Consider the following 24,731-nt stretch of genomic DNA (forward strand, 5'->3'; position numbering starts at 1 on the left):
CGTGTCTGCGACCTACACCACAGCACATGGCAACGCTGGATCCTTAAGCCCCTGAGCAAGGCCAGGGATTGAACCTGCATCCTCATGGATCCTAGTCGGATTTGGTAACCACTGAGCCAGAACGGGAACTCCGGTAGACAAGTCTTATGGAGGGTGCAGTCAATAGGAGCAGAGAAGTGAGCAGGAGCTGGAGGACTTAAGAACCTGACATTGTCACTGCAGCGGCCCAGGTTTCTGCTGTGGTGCAGGTTCCATCCCGGGCCCTGGAAATTCTGGTGGCCAAAACCAAAAAAAGAGCTGCAGGGTCGTGTGGTGTTAGTCGTGAGTGTTTTTAGTGATGGAAACTGTTGTAGTAGGTTTGCCCACAGAACGGATCAAAAGGGCCAGAAAAGCTAGAGCTACAGAAAAGACAAGGAAGGAGTTCCCGTGTGGCTCAGCAGGTTGAGGACCCAGCACTACCAGTGCTGTGGCTCAGGTTGCTGCTGTGGCTGGGGTTTGACCCCTGGCCCAGGAACTGCAACATGCCGTGTGAGCGCAACCAAAAAACCAAACCGAGACAACAACAAAAGAGATAGTGAGAGAAAAGGCAAAGAAGACACAGCCGGAGAACCAGCGCTGATGAGTTTCCGGTTGGGGTGGGGGGACCTGGTGCCTGGGCGGAGGGGCTGATCTCCAACTGCAGGTCGAGTCTGGGCTCCCGGGGGGGGGGGGGGGGGGGGCAGATTTGACGGTGGGAACGTGAGCAAAGAAATTCTCTTCGGGAGCTTTCTGGTGGCTTGAGTAAAGGTGAAACAGAGGCCTTGGCTGAGTACAGAGGTCCGGGGGCGGGGAGAGGTGTATGAACCTGGCCTTGGGAAGCCAGGGGCGAGCTGCCCCGCAGGAATTCCCAGGGGAGGCGGGCTAGCCCTATGGGGCCACTTGACGTTTGTGGGCATTCGTTCCAAGTGCTTTCTACTGCTCCTTCGAGAAGGGCCCAGAGAGCTCTTGGAGGCCAGCAAACAGCAAATGACAACGATTCCTCTTTGTTTCCAGGTTTTTATTTGCCTTTTATAATTCTGATATTTATGTACATATATATATATACTTTTGTTTTCTGTAAAGGGCTCACCCACAGACCGAGCAAAGGCAGAGCTGGGACAACCAATCTTTCCTTTTTTTGAAGTTTTTTTGTCTGTTTTTATTTTTCCTGGGATGGGATCATCAAAGCTAATTGCTATAAAACCTAGAAACCACCTAGAGAGACTCAGACATCTGGCTACACGCTAGTGGCATATGGGGAAGGGCGGGGTACAAACTTTCAAAGTCACGGTGTATTTACATTCCCAAGGTGGGGCTGGGGGAGGCTGAGGAAGGGAACTGTTCAGACTGGGGTCCGATGGGGCCGCTAAGGGGTCTTGGGGTGCAGTGGAGGCGGGGAGAGGCCGGGGCCGGGGGGAGGCGCGCCTGCCCCGCACCTGGGCAGTGACGGAGGCTACTTGGATGTTGTCTGGTGGGTACCAAAGGCAGCGTGTGTATGGAACTCCTGAAAGCCAGCCGCAGGGCAGGGGCCGCGGGGGAGGGGCGCCGGCCGAGTGCGACACAGGCAGGTGGGGACTCTGGACTCTCCAGCCTGCCCAGCTCCCATCCCAGTCGGAGCAGAGATGCCCAAGAAGAGGGAGCAGATGGTGGGGACACCGAGTTTTCCGTCCCCTGTCCCAGCCAGGCTGGCCAAGGGATGGCTGGGGGTGGAGGTGGCAGCCCTGGTCCTGAGGAGACCCCTCCTGGGCCATCCCCGCCTCCTCTCCCCCAGCCGCAGCCTCTCTGTGCCCAAAGGCTGGCGAGGCAGCACCCAAAGGCTCCCGATGTGACGGCGACCGGCCCGGAGCTGGAGCCGAGCAGAATGTGCCCAAGAAGCAGTGCGGCCGGGTTTTGGCAATCAAGTGGGGACCGGGCGCAGGCCGCGGGCAGGGGGGGGTCCTGGCCTCTGACTCCCCGCGGCCCGGCCCTGGGGTGTGCTCTGCCTGGCCTTGCCTGGCGGGGACCCTGCTACTCCAAGGTCCCTGCGGGGTTGATGGGGGAGGCGGCCCCCGAGCTGTCGTTGCCCCCCGCCGCCTCCTTCTCCTTCTTGCCGCTGTACTGGCCAATGAAGGAGCCGTCCTCGTTGAACTGCACGTCCACACTGCCTCCGTAGTCGGCCAGGCTGTCGTCACTGCCCAGGGGCTTGAGGTCGCCATTGAGGGACGGCTGGCTGCTGCCAAAGGCCTTCTCCTCGTTGTCACTGTAGGGGCAGAGAGCGGAAGGGGGGTGGGTGCTGGCCTGAGGGAGGAGGCCGGGCCACCGGCCAGGGCCACGCCCAGGCACCGGCTGTGCCCCGGAGGGTCTCTGTCCCCGGAGTCCGACAGAATGCCCCCAGCCCCGTCTTACCTCTCCAGGGACCTGATGTCGCCCCGCAGCACAAAGACAGAGAGAGAGAGACGGGGTCAAGCAGGGACGCGAGAACCCGGGCGGCCCAGCGGGCGCCTGCTCCCGCCCCAGCTCACCTGTACTCGCCGAAGGTCTCGTCCTTCATGGGCCGGGCCTCTGAGTCCACCTGGGTGTCCTCCTTATCCTTCACTGCAGACACAGAGAGGGCCAGCTGCCTCTCCCACCCCGGCCCGGCCCTGGACCCTGGGCCCCCCGCCAGGCAGGGACACGAGTGAGGCTCTCCCTTTGTGCTGAGCACCGCCAGCCCCCTGGAAGCTTTCCAGGGGGTCTCCCCTGCCCCCACCGCGGGTCTGCGCACCAGCCGCCTCTAGGCCCCCTGCCTGCACCCAACACGCCATCGGGCCAGGAGCTCAGGGAGCGGGGAGGGCGTGTAGCAGACGAGCCCCGGAGCCGGGGTTACCTGAGTCCTTGCCCCCCTACCGCCCTCGGCCGAGCCCCGGAGCCGGGGTTACCTGAGTCCTTGCCCCCCTACCGCCCTCGGCCGAGCCCCGGAGCCGGGGTTACCTGAGTCCTTGCCCCCCTACCGCCCTCGGCCGAGCCCCGGAGCCGGGGTTACCTGAGTACTTGCCCCCCTTGCTGCGCTTGATAAAGCAGAGGATGAGTAAGACCAGAAGCAGGAGGATGATGGCGCTGACGAAGCCGATGAACCAGCCCTCAGGTTCAAAGCCGGCGGGAGGGAGGCCCACGCGGCCTGAGGGGGAGAGCGGGAAGGAGACCCAGGCCCTGGCTCGGGTGAGATTCGGGGGGCCCCCGCCTCCCGAGCCCGTACCTCCGGCTCCCCGGCCTCACTCAGAGCCTCTGGCTTCGTCCACTCACGACCCCCATCCCCAGGGACCGGGAAGGGACAGGTAAGGGTGACACGCCAGGGCCGAGGCGTGCCTGCGGGGACACGCTGCGGGGGGGGGGGAGCAGCGCAGAGAGCGGGTCTGCTGTTGCCCCTCCTTTCTGGGCCCTAGCTTGGCAGCAGGTGGAACAGAAGGGCATTAACAGGGGTCGTTTCAAGGACCTGGACGTCTCGATCACGGGCCAGGGGGCACCCAGGTTCTGGGAGAAAGTGAGCCAGGCCGGGGACAGCGGGCAGCCGACGGGGCGGTGCCGACGGGCTCTCACCGGTGCCGTTGGTCTTGACGGCCATCCGGTGCATGAGCACACTCTCCTTGAACAAGTGGATCTCGTAGTTGGTGTCAGGCTGCAGGTCCCACTGCGTGTAGGAGCTCTGGTTGTAGCTGATGGACTGTGGCAGGAGGGGCGGGCCCAGCTTCCCGTCTGCAGGCAGAGGGCCGGGGGGCTGAGCGCAAGGCCAGGCGGCTCCCGGGCTCCGCGGCGCCGCCGCCGCCGCCACCGTCACAGCCCCTTTGGGCCCCGGGCCCCCTCCCCCCCAACCCCAGGGGCCCCTTTTACGCTCACCCCCCAGGGCTTTGAACCAGATCTGGAACCTGAAGTTGCACTGGCCCTCCTTAGGGACCCAGGACACCACGCTGTAATTCTCGCCAGCCATGGCCGAGATGTTGCCAAAATCCGGGGTCCCTGGGGATCAAGAGGAGGGCGTGGGACCTCGGGGCGGGCCAAGGCCCGCCCTGCCAGGCCCGGCGGCCTCGGCTGCCCTCTCCAGCTCACCAGAAAAGGCCATGGTGCTTCCTTCCCGCACGATGGCCTCGCCGGGGCCCTCCTTGGTGGTGGCCTGCAGCTGGAAGCGGTAGCGCAGGTGGGGGCTGAGGTTGGTCAGGTTGTGCGTCCGCAGCTCAGGGTCCGGAAGGTCAAAGGACAGCTGCTCCTTGCCCTCATCGTCCACTGCCACGACAGGCCAGGAGTCGGCTTGGGCCGCTCGCCCTCCCCGGCCCCCGCCCCCTCCCCCTCGGGGGCACGCTCACGAGGGTGGTAGGAGAGCACGTAGCCGGTGAGCACGCCGTTGTGGCTGAGCGGGGGCTGCCAGTGCAGCAGCAGGCTGGTGTCCGACTGGCACTCCAGGTGCAACGCCTCGGGGTGTCCGGGCACTGCGGGACACAGGGACAAGGGGCAGGTCCTTGCCCTGCCCGCCCCTGGGTGGGGAGGAGGGGCAGGGGCACGGGGTGCAAAGCTCACCTCCCTCGGGGGTGCTGAAGCTCCTGCTGCTGGCGGGCCCCGGGCCCCGGCCGTTGAAGGCCTGCACCTCTAGATGGTAGGTGCTGTAGGGCCGCAGGCCTCCCAGGATGGCGCTGGTGGCGTTGGCAGGTACAACCACGTGGCCTTTATGGACGTGCCTCTTGCTGGGCTTCCTCTGACTGCCCTCCCACCAGTATGTCACCTGCAGGTGGACCCGAGGCCCCATGGGGGCAGGAGGCGTCTGGCCGTGACCCTGGGGCATGCGTTCCCCACGGCCTCCCAGGGGAGCCTTTCATCCAACTCGAGGGTTTGCGGGAGAGCAGCTGGCAGGGGGCAGGACCCATCCCCCATCCTGTCACTCCTGGTAGCCCAGGGATGTCCCCAGCCCCCACGCCTTGCACGCTTACATTGTATCCGCGGAGGTGGCCCTTGACCTGGCCGGGGTCCAGGTGCCTCCACCGGACCAGCACGGTGCTTGAATTGAGGATCTGAATCTCTTCTAGCTCCGGGCTTGCCTGGGGGTCTGGAAACAGCCAGGGACATGGATGGGGATTGTGGCCTCCTGAGGCCAGCCCGGCATCCTGCCCTCCCACAGGGGAAAGGCGGGTTGGGATGGGAGGGCTGGGAGCTTGCACTATGGTCTCAGGAGAAGAGCTTGACGGGGTCATCGAGTTAACGTCTGGTAATGTTCTAGATTCGAGGAAAGCAAAGAAGCAGGATAATCAGACCCCATGTGGGATCCTGGATTGGACCCTGGCCTGGGGGAAAGCCGGCACCAGCTGATACCACGGGAATAGAGATGCCGACTTGCTGATGCTAAGTTTCTCTCCGGATTTGCATGGCGACACTTCAGTCATGTAAGAATATCCTTGAGTTCCCGTCGTGGCTCAGTGGTAAGACTCCGACTAGGATCCATCCCGGGCCTGGCTCAGTGGGTTAAGGATGCGGCGTTGCCATGAGCTGTGGTGTAGGTTGAAGACACAGCTGGGATCCGGCATTGCTGCAGCTGTGGCATAGGCTGGTGGCTACGGCTCCAATCGGACCCCTAGCCTGGGGACTTCCATATGTTGCGGGTACGGCCCTAAAAAGCCAAAAGACGAAAAAAATTAAAAAAAAAAAAAAAAAGAATATCCTGTCTTAGGAAACGCCCTCTATTAGGAGAGGGGACCCAGGTCCGGGGCAGTTCCCTGCAAGGTGGGCGCGGGACCAGCCCAATACTCACAGTCCTCCCCAGAGTAGCCGATGGTGATCTGGGGCTCCGGGCCCTTGCCCTGGCTGTTGACGGCCTGGACCTTGATCTCGTAGGGCACAAAGGTGGACGTGTTGGACACCACCAAGAAGGGGTCGCTGACGATCTGCTCCTGCCAGGCCCCCTGCATCCCCTGAGGGCGCCACTGCACCCGATACTGAACCTGGGGCGCATTCCAGTCCATCCACCTGAGCGGCTGTTGGAGGGCGAGCAGAAGAGGAGCTAGTTGGTCAAGAGCCACTGCGCCGGCCTGCGAGTCGCCCCGGCCCAGGCTCAGGTGTCGTCACGCTCGGTCCTTGGCACCGCCAGGGATGGCCGCAAACCCCTGCGTCTCGTTCGGATGCCCAGGGTGAGCTGAGCCCGGGGCCTCACCTTCCACGTGACGACCATGTTGTTGGTCTCATTTCCTTCCCCCTTCACGTCCACAGGGTTCTTCTCCGGGGCTGGAAAGGAACGTGTTAAGGCATCATCACTGTGGCCTCCTGCCAAGGCCGTGAAGGCTGACGGCCGGGGAAGGAATGGCCTCGGAAGCCAGCAGCAGCCAGCAGCCGCAAGGGAAGCCTGGAAGCAGGGGAGCTTCGGCGTGGTCGCTTCTGCAGACTCTCCTTGTGGCGCTGGGGGCGGGCGGCCGGCGTCTGAGGCCCCCTCCCACGGGGCTCACCTGCCTCCGGCGTGACCACCGTCTCAGAGGCCGGGCTGGGCTCCCCAGGGCCGTATTTGTTGATGGCGGTAACTCTGAAGGTGTAGTGGACATAAGGCGACAGCTTGAGGGTGGCAGAGGTCTGGTTCCCGGGCACCTTGCCCAGACTGTACCACTTCTCGGGCGCCATCTCCTTGTCCTCAAATTCAATGTCATACTCTGCCAAGAAGTGAACGGGCGATGGAGGAAGTGGTGCATGGCAACTGGGGGAGGGGTGGGGGGGGTACAAAGTCTGGCTGTCCCTGCGGGGGAGAGGGACGGGGGGGGGGGGGGAGCGCCCGAGGCCACTGGCACTTGCAGGCCCTGTGAGGAACCACGAGCCCCCAAACACAGGGGCCGAGGCTCCGTGAGGGGGGGCAGCCCTGAAGCCGCAGCTCCGGGGTAAGGCTGGTCCCACAGGGACGGAGGGCTGGCGGGGTGGCGGGGAGGGAGCTGGGGGTGCCGTGCACGCCGCTTCTTACTCTCGATGGGGGCGTTGTGGTCGTCAGCCGGGCTCCAGGACAGGCGCACCTGGCTCTGCCGAAGCAGATGCTGATCGGACACCTCCAGCTGAGGCACAGGTCCGGGGCTCCCTGAGGGCCACAGAGGGGGGATCTCTGGCCCACTCGTCAGCTGGCCACCGCCCCCCCCCGCCCTGCTCCAAAGCGCCCTGCAGTGTCCGTCCGGACTCCCGTGCCCCCCCCCCTCCGGCCAGCACCCCAGGACTCACCCACCACCAGGAGCTCTGCCCTGCTCTCCACCACGTCCAGCTTGGTGCTGGCCACACAGCTGTAGTTGCCCTGGTCGCTGTAGTCCAGGCTGTGGATGACCAGGCGGCCCTCCTCTATAAAGTACCTGGTGGGAGGGTGGGTGGGAAATGCTTGTCCTGCGGCTCCCAGGGGACTCGCTACTTTCTGCCGCCTGCGTTCTGCTCCCCTCCCTTCCCTCCCCCGCCGGAACCTTCCCCTTCCCAGCGGGGCGCGAGGCCGGGAGGTCTGGACCTTGCACTCTTCCCGCTCCGCCCCCTTCCATCGAACCCAGGTTGGGGCTGGGCCCGCACTTGTCACTGTCGCCAAGCTCCCGGAGGTCTCGGCCGTCCCCGCGCCAGGTGATGCTGTGCTGCAGGGAGGAGTCAAAGGAGGCCTGGCACGTGAACGCCACCCGCGAGCCTTTCTTCTCGATCGCACTGCGGGGCCCCTGCAAGATCTGAGTGGCATCTGAGGGCAACGACAGGAAGGGAAGGTCACTCTGGGCTCCTCCAGAGACCCGGACCCTCCAACCTGGAGGTGCCGCTGCGCACGTCAGCAGGGCTGGGGTGTCATCGGACCTTTGACCTGCAGATTAGCCACAATGGTCACGTTGTTTTGGTCATTGGCGGCCTGGCAGAAGTAGTGCCCCGTGTCGTTGGCCTGGAGGTCTCGGATGCCCAGGGTCCCGTTGGTGTAGGGGAAGAAGCGCTCGTCCTGCAGCACCGTCTTGCCCTCCTTGTCCAGCCTGGCGCCAGCAGGGTGGGCCTGACTCAGATCGCGCTGGCCGGGCTCCCCAGCCCTCCCTGCTTCCCTGGGCCGGAAGAGGGCCTCGGGGTGCCCCGGGCCGGGGTGGGCCACTCACCACTGGACGCTGGGCACAGGGGCGCCGAAGGCCTTGCACAGCAGGTAGGCGGTGCTGCCCTGGACGGCCATGTACGTCTCGTTGTCTGGGGTGAGGATCTTGGCTGGCAGCTCTGCGGGACGAGCAGCCACGGGGCAGGGCTCAGGGCCAGGCAGGGGCCCAGGCGCGCTCATGAGCAAGGCAGCTTCTCGAAGGAGGGCTCGCAGGCTCTGGAAGCTGCCGGTGACTCCAGCGGGCATTTTCAGGCCCCCGAGAGCCCTGCCCGTCTTCCTCCCTGTGCCCCACACCGGCGCTGCCAGGCTGAGCTTCTCTCGGCCTTCGGACGCACCGACCCCCTCTGCCGCAGATGTGCCTCCCATCGCAGTCGCTCAGGTTTTACCAATTATTTGCGGCCCTACCGACAGCCTGCCTCTTCCCGGAAGCCTTCCCGGCCTAGCCCCGTCTTCCCCAAAGCTCCTGCAGAAAAGCCACAGGGCCGGCCTCGGCCCATCGCAGCCAGGGCGAGCCTCAGCTCAGTGGCGTGAGCGGGGCCAGCCCTCTCCCGAGGCTGCTTCTTCCTCTGGAGATACCGACAAGACCCAGCCCTTCTTCCCCGCTCCCCGCCCCGCTGTGGGGAGGGCGGGCGGGACATGGGGTGAAGGCTCCGGGGAGGAGGGCAGTCGCGGCGGCAGGCTCAGCCGGGGGGCTCTGAGGCAGAGAGGGGAGGGTGGGTGGGCCCAGCTGGCCGGCACTCACCGACAACATAGATGTAGGCATTGGCCAGCAGGAGCCCGTGCCGGTTGCGGGCCTCGCACTGGGTCACCATCGTGTCACTGGGCTGCACGTTGCTCAGGATCAGGGCTCCATGGTGGATCCGGTACTTCTGGTCCTTGGCCAGCTCTAGGGGGCAGCAGGCGTGCCCGCGGGCCCAGGGCAGAGCGGTGAGCCCCACCGGGGCCCCTCCTCTTCTTCCCCACCGTCCCCAAGGCCCCCCACCTTCGCGCCCCGTCCCTGCCGGAGGCCCCGCTCACCCTCCACGGGGATGCCGTTGATTCTCCAGGTGACCTCGGGTTGGGGCCTGCCCTGCACTTGGCAGTCCAGGCGGGCCGTCTCTCCCGGCCCGTACAGATGGCTCTGGGGCTTGTGCAGCCAGTACGGGGCCGCTGCGGGGAAGGGAAGAGCCGCCCTGAGCTCCGGGCCCAGACCCTGTTCACCCCCGGGCGGGGGCTCCGGCCCGGCAGAGGCACCATACCCTCCACGGTGACGTAGTAGACGTGCCGGTCGCTGCCCAGCGGGTTCTCAGCCAGGCAGTGGTACTCGCCGTCGTCCTCCTCGACCACGTTCAGCAGCTGCAGGGTCTTGTTGTGGTTCTGGTAGGTGACTCGGTCGGCGGGCATGGGGCCGCTCAGGCGCAGCCACTTGATGGTGGGTGTGGGGCTGCCCGGGGCCCAGTGCAAGGAGGCCGAGGAGGCAGAGAGCAGAGGGGAGAGAGCAGCGGCCGCTCAGCCCCGCCCCACGGCAGAGACTCCGCCCCCGCCCCCCCCCCCCCCCGCCCCCAGGGGCCCAGACTCACAAGCCCTCGGCTATGCACTCCAGGACCAGCGGCTGCCCCTGCAAGGCCACCAGGTGGCTGCTGGAGTTGGTGGGGAAGAGCAGGCGCGGCCTCCTGTCCATCATGCTGTTGGCTGCAGGGAGACAGAGAGCGGGCGGCATGGCTCACACTTCCCTCCCTCCACCCACGAAGTTCCCAGGCTGGGCGACCCTGGACACCCCGGCGAGCCCCCAGGGCCTCAGTTTCGTCCTCTGCTCAAGGGACAGCGCCATCTCTGCTCTTTGGCCGCCGGGGAAGGGGCGTGGGCCAAGCTGTCTGCGAGGATGACCAAGGTGCCTCAGGCTGAGAGAGAAGGAGGGGGTGTATCCGAGCCCGTGGGACTCACTGGCCTTGACCCGGAGGTCAATGGGCTCCTTCTGAATGATGGTCCGCGTGCCAGGGAAGTGGGCGTGGCAGATGTAGTCTGAGTGGTTGTCCGAGGTGAGCACATTGGCAAAGTAGAGGTTGCCATTCTGGCCCATGGTCACCCGCTCGTCCTGTTTGATGTGTAGGATTTCTGCAGGGGCGGCGGAGGCAGAGGGAGCCAGAGGTCAGGACCCCCATCCCGGAGCACACTGCCACTGGCCCGCCCACCCCGGCCAGCAGCCCCTCGGGGGCACCCACTGCTGTTCATCCAGTAGATGCGGAGCGGCTCTGCGCTGGGCGGAGGGTGGCAAGGCAGAATCACCGACTCCCCTTCCTCTACCTCGACAGGTTTCACTGTCTCCTTTGGCCACTTGGGGGTACCTAGAGGGGACAGAGAGGCTGGCACTGTGGGTCCCAACTCTCCTCCTGGTCAAGGCAGGGCGGCGCAGAGGAAAGGAGGAGGCATCGCCATGGGGGTGAGAGGACGCAGCCGTGAGGAAGCGCGCATGAAGGAGGCGGGGAGCCAGTCCTCTGGGGGCTCGAGGCCCAGACTGACACTCCCCCCAGAGGGGAGGACGGGCAGGAGCCAGATGGCTGTGAAGGGTTAACTCTCCCCAATCCTCAGCTCCCACCAGGAGGACCGGCTGAGGTGCAGCGTTGGGGGAGGGGAGCTGCGTGCGGAGGGATGCTGGAGTCACAGACCCGTCCATCATCCTGACACGGAAACCATGGCAACGGTTCCCAAGGTAACTGGAGGGGCAGAGAGGGGAGAGGAGCACAAGCTTGGGAGGCAGAAAGCGGGGGGAGGATGGAATGCAGAGGGAAAACCCCAGGGAAAGGGCGACACAGATAAAGACAGAGCCGGAGAACAGGAAGGAGGGAGCCGGAGAGGCCAGGTGAGAGGTGGAAAGCAGAGGGGCCAGGCGACAGCGATGGCGGAGGCGGAACGAGGTGACCCGAGGAGCAGGAAGTGGCAACTCGGGGGGGACGGACACGGGCGGGAAGCCAAAGCCCAGGCGGTGGCTCAGGTGGGCTCCATCCTCCACCCTCAGTCGGTCACCAAGCCCGGGTCCGTGAGCATCCCCCAGGCGGCGGCCCCGAGGCCAAGGGGCAAAGCAGAGAAGAAGAGAGGGCAGGGGTGGTGGCGACAAGCAGGGCGAGGAAGGAGCAGGAGGCTGCAGGCAGGCGGGCACCCAACAGCCCGCTGAGGGGGTGTGGCTCCCGGCCCGGACTCCCTCCCACACGAGCTCCCCAGACCTGTTTGGGACCCTCTCATGTGCCCCAGGCCCTCCCTGGTCCCCGTAGTGCCTCGTACCCTCGGCCATGAGCTGGATCTCGTGGGACATGGCGGTGCCCAGCTTATTGCTGGCAAAGCAGCGATAGGTGCCCTGAAAACTCTGCGCAAAGTTGCTGTTGTTGCCCTCCATGGTGAAGGAGCCGGAGTGGGGCGCCTGGTTCACGGTCACACCTGGTTCCTCCTTGGGTTTGAAGTGGACGCCATCCCGAGTCCAGCGGAACCTGTAGGCAGAAAAAGGCTCGGAGGGACGGGGCCGAACCAGGCCGAGGCAAGGGTGTGAGCCGCCGGGGGCCCCGGGGGTGGGCTGGGACCGAGGAAGGCGAGGGAGACACGGGGACTGGCGCTAAGGCCATCGGGCAACAAGGGCCCGGAGGCCGGTCACTCACTGCACCGCGGGTTTGCCGCTGGCCTCGCACTTGAGGCTGATGTCGTCTGTGGGGAAGACGACCACGCGCCGTGGAGACTCTTCCGTGATGACAGGTGGCTCCATCACTGCGGATGGGACGGGGAGGGCGGCGGTGAGGACAGCTTCCCCCCACCCCCATTCCATCGAGAGGGCAGCAGGCTCCAAGGGGCTGCGGGAGGAGGAAGAGGCGCGGCCTGGCCCATGGAAGGAATGCAGGAGACAGACAGACTGGAGGGGGCCGCTGAGAAGGCTCCAGAGAAAGCAACGGGAAAGAGGGACAAAGAAAACAGCAACCACAGAGCCAAAGACCAAGAGCCAGAAACCCAGCAGGGCAACGCCTCACAGGGAGCAAGAACCGCCAGGCTAGACCGGACGGGACAAAGCCGACCCGGGGGGGGGGGGGGGGGGCAGGAGGGAGGGAGGCTGCGGCCTCCAGCCGGAGACAGCCAGGGCGCCACCCAGGAGCCATCACACAGGGGAGCTGAGCCCATGGGCACAGCGGCAGGGAGGGGCCTTTTGGGAAACGCTCCGCCCCTCGCCCAGCTTACCATGGTGGCCTTCATCTGAGAAATCCAGGCAGCAAGGGAGAGAGAGACAGACATGCTGGTGGCCGCCCCAGCAGGGGGCCGATGGCGGAGGGAAAAGTAGGGAGTCAGGCAGACACTGCTGGGGGAGGGGAGGCCTGAGCGGAGGTGTGACCTGGGGACACAGGCCTGGCTAGGGCGGTGGCAGGTCAAACCTGGACAGGACATGGCCCGGATCACCAGGCTGGAGGTGGGGAGCCAGGCCTGGCTCCAGGGGGCAGGGACAGAAAGGTCGTGCCTTGAACGGAACAAAGAGTGGGCTTTGGACAGACCTTGGCATCCTCCTGGCAGGGCCAGAAACGATCCCACCCCGCCCCAGCCAGGGTGCCTGGGAAGGCCCGGAGGCAGACAGCCCGCAGCCAGGGCACCCGCCCCGCTCCAGCCCACTTCCCTCCTAATCCAATTAGCGCAGCTCGGCGTTTTCAATTACGCAGGCCCAGCCGGCAGAGCCCCGCTGCCCCCTCCCCTCCGCACCCTCCCAAAGGCCCTGCTGTATCCAGGTTCCATTTTCTCCCCTTCCTTCCTCTCGGCATGGAGCCGAGGCCAGAGCTACTGTCCCCAAGGCCGCGGGATTCGGCCTAGCACCGGCCAGGGTGGCTGTGAGGCGGGGGAGAGAGGACAGGGAAGGCGGGGGCGGTGCGGGAGCCGTGGGCTGCCTCTAAAGGCTTTGTCTCTGCAGAAGACCCCGGTGTAAGGGCCCCCAGGAGACAAGAGTCCCCAGGGCGGGCTGGGGAGGGGCCCGTGCCGGCAGCCCGAGAGCAAGAGACAGCGACAGGGATGACAGGACCGGGAATCAGGAAGAGGACAAAGGGCCTGGAGGGGCCAGGGAGGCAGAGAGCTGGAGGAAAGCTGCCAACAGGAGGCCCCAGGCCGCCCACCCCATTGTATCGGGGTCAATAACAAGTGCCAGCCGGTGCCCAGGGCAGCCCTCGACTTGCTGTGGCCTCCGACCTCCTTCTCCTTCCTCTACCCTGCCTTCCTGCAAGTGCCCCTGCCGCTCCGCACGCGGCCGCACCCAGCCCAGTGGCATCGCCTGGGGCGCAGCAGGGCCGGCTCAGGCCCAGGGTGAGGCCTGCAAAGCAACTGAGAGGAGATGGAGGGGGAGGAGGAGCCCAGGTGCGTGAGTCCGGACACGTGTTCGGAAGCGCCGGGCGGTGCCGCAGGGACTGTGAGGTCGGCCAGGGTGCCGGTGGATGGGCGTGTGTGCTTTACATTCAGGGTACAGTTTTGCATTGTACACCCACCCGTGCTTGCGTGGATGACTGTGTTCCTTTGCATCTAAACCTCTCATTTGTGTATGTGCGTGTGGGGGGTGGGGGGTGGTGTGTGCGCATGCGCGTCCCTCCTGTGTGTCATCTGGGAGTCTCTGGGTCTGCTTGGATACAGGTGGCTGGTCCGAGTCTACCCACGTGCTGCTCTGTGTGCCTTCGCAGCAGGGGGGTCTGCACAGGGGTGACCGCATGGAGCCCCCTGTGTGCATCCGCAGAGACACCCCGACCTTTCTGCCCGTCAGCCCCTCTCCACCTCCTCCAAACCCTCGCTGCCTCCCCAATGCCAGGGGCCTTCCAAGCCCGCCTCCCTCAACCCCTGCCCCATGCCTAGCATGAGCAGTCTCCCTCCCCAGCCCCGGCTCAGTGACACCGGCCTCCAGGCAAGGAGACAAAGGCGGAAAGTGGGGGAGGGATTGGCGCTACCAAGGCGCAGACTCAAGATATACAAACGCTACCCCGTGAAAGGCTCCGCAGCCAAGGCCAACAGGCACCATGTGTTTACACACTCAGGAGAAACACCATCATAGTAATACGCATTCCACACACAAACAGGTCCTCACATGCACACACAACCAATCGCGCTCAAGTGTTTTACAGTCAGCTACCTACGGACCTTCACACATGCAACCAATAAGGAACAGTTACAGTGACTCACAAACTTAGCCATACAGGAAATCAAAATCACACTCGGGAATAACAACACTGAGTCAGTCACGCCACCTACATCCACACCCACAAACACATCATCTGCCCAACTCACGAGCATACACAAAAGCTCCGTGTTCAGTCACGGCCCTCTAGCCGCATTCCCCAACACCCATGCGCCTACCCCGGACCTCGGACAATCGTAAAGCTCCAACAGTCCCCTTCCCCCTCCCCCAACCAAGTTGCAAGGATGCAGAAGGCTTCTGGGCCTTTGCAAGGGGTCTTTTCCTGCTTCAGTTCACAGGCAGGGCTACCAAGGACCCTCGAGAGGATCACCCAGGTCAGAAGCTGGAGCAAGGCTTGAGTGCAATCCTTCAGGCCGGCTCGCTGAGGCCTGGGGATGGCTCCATCCTGCGGCCCGCCACACCCTGAAGGAGGGGTGAGGCGTCCCCAAGGGGAGCCCAGAGGTCCGAGGAGGCGGGGCCCGCGCCATCCCCGCTGTCCGTGGTGCTGAAACCCCAGCAGCCTTCCCGCGCCTCCGGCCCCTGTCCGCGGTGCTGACACAGCCGGACGCTTCCACCTTGTCCTTCTTTCCAGAGGGACCGAACGTCCTGGATAGCTCTTGCCCACTCCGTGCCCACAAAAAGGAGGCGTGAGGGTCCGGAGCGCGGGTAAGACCAGAAGGCAGAAGATAAAGAGAAGCCCAGCGCCGCGGCGAAGGGAGGCGCCCAGGCTCCCTGGGATTACTCACATTCCTCGGGGATCTGGATGAGCAGGCAGGGGCTGCACAGGAGGAGAGGCCACAAGTACCGCAGCGCCACGGCCATCTTCCCGGCGGCGCCGACGGCTCGGCGCAGCAAAGCCGGCCGGGCCGGCTCGGCTCAAGCTCCGGCGGGAGGGAAGGGGGCTTAGTGGACGGCTTGGGGAGGGAGCTGGGGGGTGGGGGCACTGGAGAGGGGAGGAGGGGAGGGAAAGGTAGGGGAGGAGAGAGAACGGACGGAGGTTAGCGACCAACATCTGGGGGAGCCTGGGCTCCTGGCCCCTCCCCCAGCCCCGCCCCTGGCGTCCGGCTCCTCCATCCCTCCCTCCCCCCACCTTAGAGAAGACCTGGAAGACACTGCAGAGGCTGGGCCTCCAGGTTGCCGTTCCTTCCCTTCCTACTCTCTGTCTGTGCCTTCTCCACCAGCTGCCTCTCTGGCACCAACTTGTTGCCCCGATCCGTTCCCCTGGGCATGCCACAGCTGCTCTGTGTGTGCTGTCTTCATGTGTGACTCAACATCCCAGCAAGCAGGTGCCTGTGGGCATGAGTGTGGATGTGGGTCTGCATGCAGCCAAACAGGCGCATCCGTCTATCTGTGGCTGTGTGTGTGCGTGCAGGGGCACGTTTCCATCTTTTCTGGGCGGGGGATGCACTCATGAGCGGGCGCGTGTACGGGTCTGCCAGCTGTGTGTGTACACAGAATGTGTGTGTGTTTTCTCGTGTGTCTATCTATGGAGGATACATCCTCATGCCTGCTACCTGTGTGCAGACACAAGCGCACATGCGCACATATGCAGAGAAGAGCTCTTGTCAGTCTCATCACTGTGGGTTTCAGAGCCAACGCATCCCTGGGTGCTGTTCAGGCTTTAAAAGCTGGCAGGGGCGGGCGGAGCTTGGGACATGGGGCAGGGAAAGAAGGAAAGGGGCCCAAGAAGGCTGCATTTCACAGAACAGGTTGAGGGAAAGGAAGAAAGCAGGGGGAAAGTGGCAGGGGGTAGGAAGGTGAGAGGCCCCTCTCTGCAGGCCCTCAGGCTCCTAGTGGGGGCAACAGAGGGGACTGTGGCCTCCCCTCTTCCAGATGCTCTCGGCCAGGGTCAGGGCAGGGGTCAGGGGAAGCTCTGGGACAGTGTCTGGCAGGCCCAGCTTCTCGATCTTTTACTGAGTGTTCAGGGCTCAACTGATAATGCGTCCACTCCAGGCCCAAGTGATGCCTGCCGCATCCACATCCCACCAACACATGAGGGGACTCCCCTGCCAACAAGTGAAGAGAAGACACTCCCAAGAAGACAGGTGCTTTTGACCCCAAACAGGCAAAAGTGTGCAGAAGAGATGAGTAGGGGAGGGGCGAGCAGGGCGGGAGCGGGTCGCGGGTGCCAGGGCTTCACCAGGTCCATCCTCCCTGCGCCCAGCCAGACCTTATCGGAGGGTAGACCAAACCTCATCCAGAACGCTGAAGGCCAGGGCTGGGGGAGGCCTGGAATGCCAAGCCAAGACATCCAGACTCCGGCAGGAGGCAACCAGGAGCCACAAACTGGTCTTGTGTAAGGTGATCTGGGAAGAGCAGTGACTTCGGCAGCTGCTGGGGGGGCGGGGGGCGGCAGGGAAAATGGAGGGTGGCGAAGAGCAGTCAGATGACAGCTCTCTGACTCCTCACCCAAAGCTGGAGGGGGAGGCGGAAAAGCCCAGAGCCGGTCCCCGTGGATGGGCCGAAGGCCAAGAGAAAGACTCGGAGGGTGGGACGTGGCCAGAGCCAAGCTAGGGCCCAGAAAGGAGGAGCAACAGCAGACCCGCTCTGCCGCCTTCCTCCACAAAGTCCACGTGAGCGGGGTGGGCCCCACGCTGCCTTGGCCTCGGCTTCAAGGCCTGTAGGAAGCAGTAGGCTACTCAGATCAGAGGGCAGGCGATCCAACAGCAGCCTTGGCAGCTCCGAGTGCTCGGGTCTTAGGCGGGGGAAGGGAGGAAAACAAGCTCAAAGGCAGATCTTCCCGCACCCTCCCTTTGTGGGAATGCTGATGGCTGCCATGCCAGCGCCTCCATTTGTCCTCCGACCTAGGTTCCCAGAATGGGGTTGGGTGGGTGTAACGCAGGTGTACATGCAGGGGAAATACGACAGCCTCAACCGCTCCGGTCCCAACATCCACCGTCCCCCGGTATCACCACCCAGCTCGCCACCTTCCTAGGCACTCAGACAGGCGGGAGCCAGAAGGTGGCTGAGGCCCCCGACAGCTGGGAGGGGGCTCTGCCTCCTCCCCTCCCACTGCGGCTGGGTCTCTGATCTCTCCCCATTCCTCAGGCAATTACAGAGCAAGCAGCTCAGGTTGTCAGCTCAGCAGGCCCCCCGCCCCCCCATCAGCACCTCCAGGGGCAAGGGAGGCGGGGGAGTGCTTCACAAGCTGGTGTACAGATGGAGCCAAGGCCATGTCTGCGGGGGGGCGGGGGGCAGGCTGGGGGGAGACTGGAGGGTGACAGACAGGGTGAGAAAGAGGCAGGAGGGAGCAGGAGAGACAGAGACGTGGGGAGGGAGGGCAGGGGATGGGAGACAAAGACGGATGCTGGACCACCACAGTAGCCAAGATGGAGAAATCCAGAAACAGAGACCTAGGCAGGGGGGAAGGAAGAGGAGAGGGAAAAGGAGTACAAAGGACATGAGGCAGCCGCAGAGGCACTAATGAGAAATGGCCGAGAGAGCAAGACAGTGAGTGGGGTGTGCGCGCGCCTATGCGCAAGACCAGAGGCGCCTCCTCCTTGTCCTTGGCCCTGGGGGGTGTGCCAAGCGGGGGGGGGGGGGGGGGGGGGGGGGGCTGGGCGGGGGTCTGGGAAGGAGGGAGGGTCTGGGGAGGAGGGGAGCTGAACCTGAGGCAGAGGAGGGGGCTTCTTGGGCTTGGAAGTCAGGTGGGTGAGACAAACAGAAGGCGGGAAGCGGCGCGCCAGGACCACAGACAAACAAAGCCCACAAGCGGCAGGTCCCCGGCCACTTGTGGCACGGAGGCAAGGGGACAGTTCTAGACAAGACGAATGCAGCACATAGGGACCCCACAGGAGAAGAGGGAGAAGCACGCAGGGACAGCAAATCCCTCCAAGACTGCGGCTGGCATGGAGTGCGCAGTGGCCCGGCTGAGGGGGTGCCCAGGGAGCATGTGAGTGCTGCGGGCGGGCGAGCAGGGCAAAGCAGACAGAGTACCCCCGCCCCAGGCCTCACACACTCAGGGGGGCAGGGAGGGGACGAGGGTGTGGCTGGCGCGTGAGCCTGCAGGAAAGGCCGAGGGGGACCCCAGAGGAGCCCCACCCTTGGCCACACCCTCAGTCCCTTGGCCAGTCCTCTCTGGTCTCCGAACTCTGACGGAGGTGGGGGGCACTTGGGAGGGTGCGGAGCCAGGCTGAGACTTGGAGTGGCTGCTTTTCTCCCAGAACCCACACACCCCTGGGAACCTCCAAAGGTGCCCTGTGTATGCCCACCGCACACATGCCCGCCAGCTCCCAGGTCCTGCCCAGTCCTCTGTGCCCCTCCCATCTGACAGAGATGCACCTGCCCAAGGAGAAGTCCCAGGCAAGCCCTCCTGCCCCCTGTCTACTGACGAGGGCATTGCCCTGGGACCCAGCAGGTCCAAGTGCGAGGCGCGGTGGGGGGGCGGGGGATGGGGGCAGAGCTGGGGCCTCAGCCCAGGTATGCGAAATGGTCCCGAACTTGTAGGCTTGGGGGTGGGGGCGGGGGCTGGGGGCACCTATGCCTGGGCTGTTTCCTCAGCAGGGCTGGAGGGAGCCTTCCAGCCTGTCGGTGTGTGTATGAGGATGTGGGTGTCACCCACGCCCCAAGCACTGGGTTCCTTTAAGGCTCCTCCTCGCCCCCCCCCCCCCGCCCCCGGCTGAGGCTGGCGGGTTTCCATGGAGATGGAGCCAGCTCCCTCCTCTGGCCAAGTGGGGAAGCCGAGAGGAAAGCTTGCCGCAGCCTAATGGGTTATTTAGATAATACATAAAGGCGTCTGCTGGGAGGGAGCCCCACAGGTACCCGGGACCCCCGGAACTCCTGAAGGACAGCTGCCCAGTCCTCCGTGCCCCCTGCCTCGCCCGCCCCTAAGGGAGAACAAGCCCCGAGCCCCCTCCCGGCTGCAGTCTCCAAGGCAACAACAGCTCACCTGTAATGGACCATTCTCCCCGCAGGATAGGGAAGGGGCGGGACCGAGGTTAACCCTTTGTGGGCGAGTGCGGAGAAGCGTCTCCACTGGGAAAGGAAGGGGGATTTCCCCATCATCAGCCGCCTCCCCATCTTACTAAGTGAATTCGTGGACCGCACTCACCACGGGCCCTGCAGGGACTCTTCTAAACCATGCCACATACATTGCTCAACCCTGAAAACTACCCTGGGGAAGGAGCGCTAGCGTTCGCCCCATTGTATGGTTGAAGAAACTGAGGCACAGACTACTCTGGGGGTCAGCTCGCCCCTCCCGCTGGCATTCCCAGAGGGCCTGGGGCCCGGACAAGGGTGGGCTCCGAGATGCCCTTCGCCCTGGGGAAGGGCCTATTTGCCAGGCAGATGGCAGGCAAATGCGGGCGACTCTTGGGAGGGAACTCTTGGGAGGAGGCCACGAGGAAGTAGGATGTGACCCACATCACGCCTCAGCCCAGAGCAGGAACCGTCCCATCCCTCGACCTTGGCCTTTATGCGACCCCCCCAGCCAAGGACACTGTGCGGGGGAAGGCAGGCAGCTCTCCTCCCTGGCCATCCAGAACCTCGGGTCTTCTGACTCCTTTCTCAAAACCACGAAAAGCCCTTGGGTGCCTCAGACAGCGCTGAGGGACAGCATGCACTCCCTTCCCGTGAAGAAGGGACAAGTGGGGCCCAGAGAAACAGAGGCCAAGCCGCCCCCCCCCCCAGGCCCCAGAGCGCAGCCCTGTAGCCAGGTCTCCCATGCAGGGTTGGGGAAACTGCCCCCTCGCCCCCTCGAGGCGCCCCCTCTGGCCCTGGAAAGTGGGCTTGGAAGGAGACCAGAAACCCCCAACGGGAGAAAGAACCTGGCACCTAAGGGGCTTTGGGGCCTGGGCCTGCCCTCAAGACCCCAGAGCCGGCAGCAGAAGAGGCCGGCGGCGCGCAGAGGGTGCCAGGCAAAGGGGGAGTTGAGGGGGTGCTGGCCCACCCCAGAGCTACCTCTGCTCAGACCGGCCAGCCCCTGGGGACACCTGGCCCAAGTCAGGAGGGGCAGGGGGCGCCTGGAAACAGCTCAGACGCTGCCAGGCTCCTCCGGCCCCCTCGGGGCTCCCCATTCCAAAGGGTTAAAGGGCAGAAGGGGCACAGGAAGCCTGGGGACGGACAATGGAGCCTCTGTCGTCCCCTGGGCCTCAGCATTCCTAAGGCATGAACACAGGCGGCCAGGGGAGGGGCCAAAGGGCCCCTCCACCACGAGAAGCCCCCACATCAGGCAGGGGGCGCAGCGGCCTCCGCGGCCACCACCAGCCCCACCCCTTCCCAGCGCAGGAGCACACACTACACACACGGATGCACACATGCAACCAGATATCTAATGCCCACACATGCAAATAGCAACACGAAGCCACGCACACCCCACGCCCAAGGCCGCCCCTGCCCTACTCGGCTCTGAACGCTTCAGAGGGAAGAGTGGCTCCTGGGGACTCAGCGCCTCCCTTCAAGCTTCCCCATCAGACCGACAGGAAGACGACAAGCTCAGAAGGCCTCCTTGGCTGAGGGCACAAGGCCCAGGACAGGCCACCCTCCAGGGCCACCCAATCCCAAGCTGTCACAGCCGCCCCTGCGGGGTGGGGGTCAGAGACGGGCAGGAGCTGACGAATGGCAGGCAGGACGGGGGCGGGTCCTCCCTCCCCACCTTCGTGACCCGTGGGCAACACGGAGGGTGTGGGCAGTAGCCTGAGGCCTTGGATGGGGGGGGCAGTGGATAAAGAAAAGCTTCTGGAAAGACCAGCACTGCAGACCCTCCCCTTCAGAGGAACTCCTCCCCACCCTCCCCCCCCACCCCCGCCTCCTCCCTTTCTTGGACCACAGCCCCTAAGAAGCCACAAAGATCCTGTTGATACGACTGGGGAGAAAACAGGCTGGCCTGCCTCACTGCCCACCCCTCCGTCCTCTGGCTGGTGGTCCCCAGGCAGCCCCCTGTCCACCCTCCAGGTCAGACGAGGCCCCCGGGGGAGGTCTGGGCCCAAGGCAGAGAGCCCAGGGCTGAGGCTCAGAGCCTGGGGCCAAGCTGGGAAGGGAGTCATGCAGGGAAAGACAAAAAGGCACCTGGGGAGGGTGGGGCAGGCGGGGAAGCCGGCGCAGGAGAGGAGGGGAGTGGGGGTGCCCCCCCCCCCGCAGGGCAGGGAGGAGAAAGGTGCCAGCCTGGAGCAAGGGGAGGCCAGGGGGAGCAGGAGGGAGGAAGCCCCACCCAGCCAGGCGACCTCAACCCAGCCTTGCCCCTTATGGGGGGTGGGCAGGGCAAAGATGGCAGAGCACTCGGGACCCCAGAGGGGGGATTCAGGGCCCCTGCCTCCCCCATTATCTGAATCACAGAAGGCAGGCAGAGCAGGGCAGTGGACTGCAGTGCGGGCCAGGCCTCTCTCCCCCAGAGCAGGCCCTCCTAGGCCCAGGGCACACCCAGGAACCAGCCCCCTCCTCACCCCAGAGCTGTTTCAACCTTTTGCCAAGGAGTCAGGGAAAAGCTAACAGCACACCTTGGGCCAGGCCCCACACCCCACTGCCAGAAAGAGTGCCCCAGGTGACCTGGCCAGCAGCAGCCGTTCAGAGTGGCAGCAAGGACCGTTTGCCTCAAAAGGGACCTTGGAGATTAATGAGTCCGTACCCTCCCATGACGGCCCAGAGGGCTGACACTCAAAGTGGGGGAAGGCTGAGGGTCCCACAGCCCCGGTGCCACCAAACGGTCTGCACACCCCGGGCACCTCTGCCCACTGGAGTAGGCCTTGGGCAAGGCCTTCCTCAATCCCCGCTGCCCCTTTCCCTGCAGATAGTCACCAAAACCAACCCAACACCCCTCGAAGACAAAGCCGGTGCTGGGCCGGTTTGGCTTCCTGGGCAGCCCCGAGCCCGGCCTGAGCAGGCACCTGGCGGTGAGCGGCTGCCCACCCTGTAGGCCACTGAGCTCCTGCACTGGGCGGAGCTGTGAGTGCTGCCACCGCCGCCGCCGCCGCCGCCGCAGCCTCTGCTGTGCGGGGGGCCAGGGGAGGAGCCTCTGGGCAGAGGGTGGTAGCAACCCAGGGAGACTGAGGCTGGGGTGTGCTGAGCGGGATTCTCTGGGTGGTCCCATCACCAAGGAGCCTTAATTTCTTTTGTTCTTTATATTTCGAGCTTCACCTCCGCGGGGATCACACACAGAGACATAAAGAAGCGGGAAGCGGAGGAGAGAGGCGAGGATGCAGCAGAGAGAAGCGGCTAGAAGCTGGGGATCCCAGCCTCAGTGAGACAAGAACTTGCTGTGTGGCCAGAGTAGCCAAGAGCCCCTGAAAGCTAGGGTGGCCCATGGGTGCGCGTGTGGGTGTTGCATGGGCACTATGCCAGGGGAGAGACGGGGCCAGGCTGAGCCCCATGGCCGGCAGCAAGGAGCTGATCAGAGGCGAGAGGCCGCCCCCTGGCCCTGCCACCCCACAGGGGACAAGAAAGATGGGGCTCGGCAGCAGCTCACGGGAAGAAAGGCTGACGGGCTCGGTACGCAGCCACCGTCAGAGCCACGTGAGTCAGCAGAGATGACAGGGGCGATCCAGAAGCCCCAGCCCGCTGGATGGAGCGAACTGGAAGCAGGGCATCTACCTGGAGGGGGTGGCGGGCGTCCCATTTCTTGGGAGGGGGGGCAGATGGTGCTGGGCCTGTCTCCCTGAGACGGGCAGTGATGGGCAGGGTTCCCGATACCCTGTAGGGGGCAGCAGGTTGTACTAGGCTCTTTGCAGCCCAGGCCAACCAAGAACCCCCCCAAAATCTGCCCTAGGCAGGGAGGAACGGGAAACTCGGACTCCTCCTTATCATAACCCAACAGCCAAGGAAGACTGGGCGGTAGGTGAAAGACCTGCAGTGGGCAGGGCAGGGCCCCAGCCCCTGAGGCCCTCCCTCCCCCTACCTGATGGACCCACATCCTACCCCCATGTGCACAGATGCCCACTGGTGGGTTCCCAGGCCACCCTCACCCAGTGCACCCTTTCTTGGTCACCAGAGCCTGCAGGAACTGAGGCTCCAGACGCACCCTTCGCCTCCAGGGCAGGAGACCCTGGTCCTGGCGCAGGCTGGAGGGAAGCCCCCAGGAGTCCAGGCTGGGGTTTTGCAAGAAGGAAGAGAACAAAGCCCCCCCTCCCACCTTGGGGCGGAGGGCCGGGCAGTGCCCAGCCCAACTGTCTCCCCCCCCCCCCACTGCAGGGGTGGCTTAACCCCGTCACCCCTCGACCACGCAGGCAGCCGGATTTTTCAGCCAAACGGGGCGGCCCTCCACTGGGGAAGAGGGGCAGCCACGCCCAGGGCCACACCCCACGGTGGCCGAGGATGGTCGGGGGGAGGGGGCGGGGGGGTGTGAATTGGGTCCATCGCGCCCCCCCACACACACGCACCCAGCCGGAGGGACGTGCCAACTTCAGCCCCCACCACCCCGTACAGACCCTGCCCGGCTCCCCCCCGGAGCAGCCCTCCCCGGGGCGGCATTTGGGGCGCCGCCCAGGTACCCTTCACCTGTCGGGCTTCAGCCCCCGGCCTCCCTTCCCGGCCCGGCTGCGGTCCTCGGGGCCTGGAGCTGGGGGCCCGGGCCTGGGTGGGGCCCTGGCCGCTCCGCCCGTGGTCCCGGGGTGGTCCGGGTGGAGCTCCCCGGCCTCGCCCCCGGGGCAGGGCTGGGACGGGAGGCTCGCGGCGCCGCAGCCGGGGGCCCGGGCGCGAGGGCAGGTCTGCCCGCCTTACCTGCGCTGCGGCCGCCGCTCGGGCTGCCCGCCCAGCCTCCGCACACGCCGGCCTCGGACCCGCCGCCCGGGCGCGTCTGCGATGCTGGTGCTGCGGCGGCCGCGGCGGCGGGGCGGGGGCGGGGCGGGGCGGGCGGGCTTGCGCGCGGGGGAGGGGGGAGGGGGGAGGGGGAGGGAGCGCAGGGGAGGCGGGGGAGGGGGAGTGAGATCACCTCCCCGGCCGCCCGCCCCGCCCCGCCGCGCCCCGCCGCGCCCCGCCGCCGAGCGGGGCTGCCGAGCCGGGTGCGGCCCGGGAACCCCGGTGACCTCCTCCGGGAGCTCAGTGGGCGCCCCCCCCCACCCCCGGCCCCGCAGTGCCCCGCACGAGAGCACCCGCACCACAGTGGGGGCCCGGGGCAGACGCGCGAGGCTGGGGTGCCCCCGGGGCGCGGTGCTGGGCGGCGGGGTGGAGTCGGGTGGGGAGACAGGACCCCCAGCCGCCAGCCGGCCCTCGAGGGCGCTGGCGAGCGACCGGCACCCACACGCAATGCGATCTTGGCCGCGCCCTGGTCCCTGGTCGTGGGGTGTTTGGACGTGCGCCCCCCCACCCCCCCGCGCGCCGAAGGCAGGATTCCCGAGTCCCTGGGCTCCCCCCGAACCCTCCTCATCCTATAGGCGGGAGGGGCGCGCGGACCTGGACCTCAGTTATCAGCCCGCCGGGGAGGGGCAGAGGGGCGCGGGCTCCTGCGCAGCCCAGAGCCGGGGGTGGGGGCTGCCGGGGTTCCGAGGACGTGTTGAGAGGGCGCCCCTCGAGCTGCCATCTCCCGTGCCCCACCTTGCCCCGACTCTCCGCCAGTTTTCCGGGCGTCTTATTTCT

At 65.4% G+C, this 24,731-nt stretch overlaps 1 protein-coding gene across 2 annotated transcripts; it reads right to left on the reverse strand.

Moving 5' to 3' along the window:
* Positions 1-1,146: 1,146 nt before the first annotated feature.
* Positions 1,147-23,945, reverse strand: L1CAM (L1 cell adhesion molecule). Of its 2 annotated transcripts, none has more exons than XM_047765117.1 (27): positions 23,877-23,944; positions 14,975-15,171; positions 11,704-11,809; positions 11,336-11,538; positions 10,279-10,401; positions 10,001-10,171; positions 9,637-9,748; positions 9,316-9,500; positions 9,095-9,226; positions 8,820-8,963; positions 8,085-8,196; positions 7,801-7,967; positions 7,534-7,690; positions 7,204-7,328; positions 6,956-7,066; positions 6,456-6,653; positions 6,167-6,237; positions 5,768-5,990; positions 4,953-5,068; positions 4,546-4,747; positions 4,335-4,457; positions 4,081-4,254; positions 3,871-3,990; positions 3,574-3,729; positions 3,020-3,154; positions 2,520-2,592; positions 1,147-2,257 (listed from the first exon to the last, which is right to left on the reverse strand). In XM_047765117.1, the coding sequence occupies exons 2-27, from the start codon at positions 15,048-15,050 to the stop codon at positions 2,026-2,028; spliced, it is 3,747 nt and encodes a 1,248-aa protein (XP_047621073.1). In that variant the 5' UTR covers positions 15,051-15,171; positions 23,877-23,944; the 3' UTR covers positions 1,147-2,025. The 2 variants fall into 2 exon arrangements, with proteins under 2 accessions (XP_047621073.1, XP_047621074.1); XM_047765118.1 differs by lacking the exon at positions 1,147-2,257 and adding an exon at positions 2,385-2,415 and having other exon boundaries at positions 23,877-23,945.
* Between the last annotated feature and the right edge of the window lie 786 nt (positions 23,946-24,731).

Source organism: Phacochoerus africanus, chromosome X, assembly GCF_016906955.1.
Source record: "Phacochoerus africanus isolate WHEZ1 chromosome X, ROS_Pafr_v1, whole genome shotgun sequence".
NCBI classification, from domain to species: Eukaryota; Metazoa; Chordata; class Mammalia; order Artiodactyla; family Suidae; genus Phacochoerus; species Phacochoerus africanus.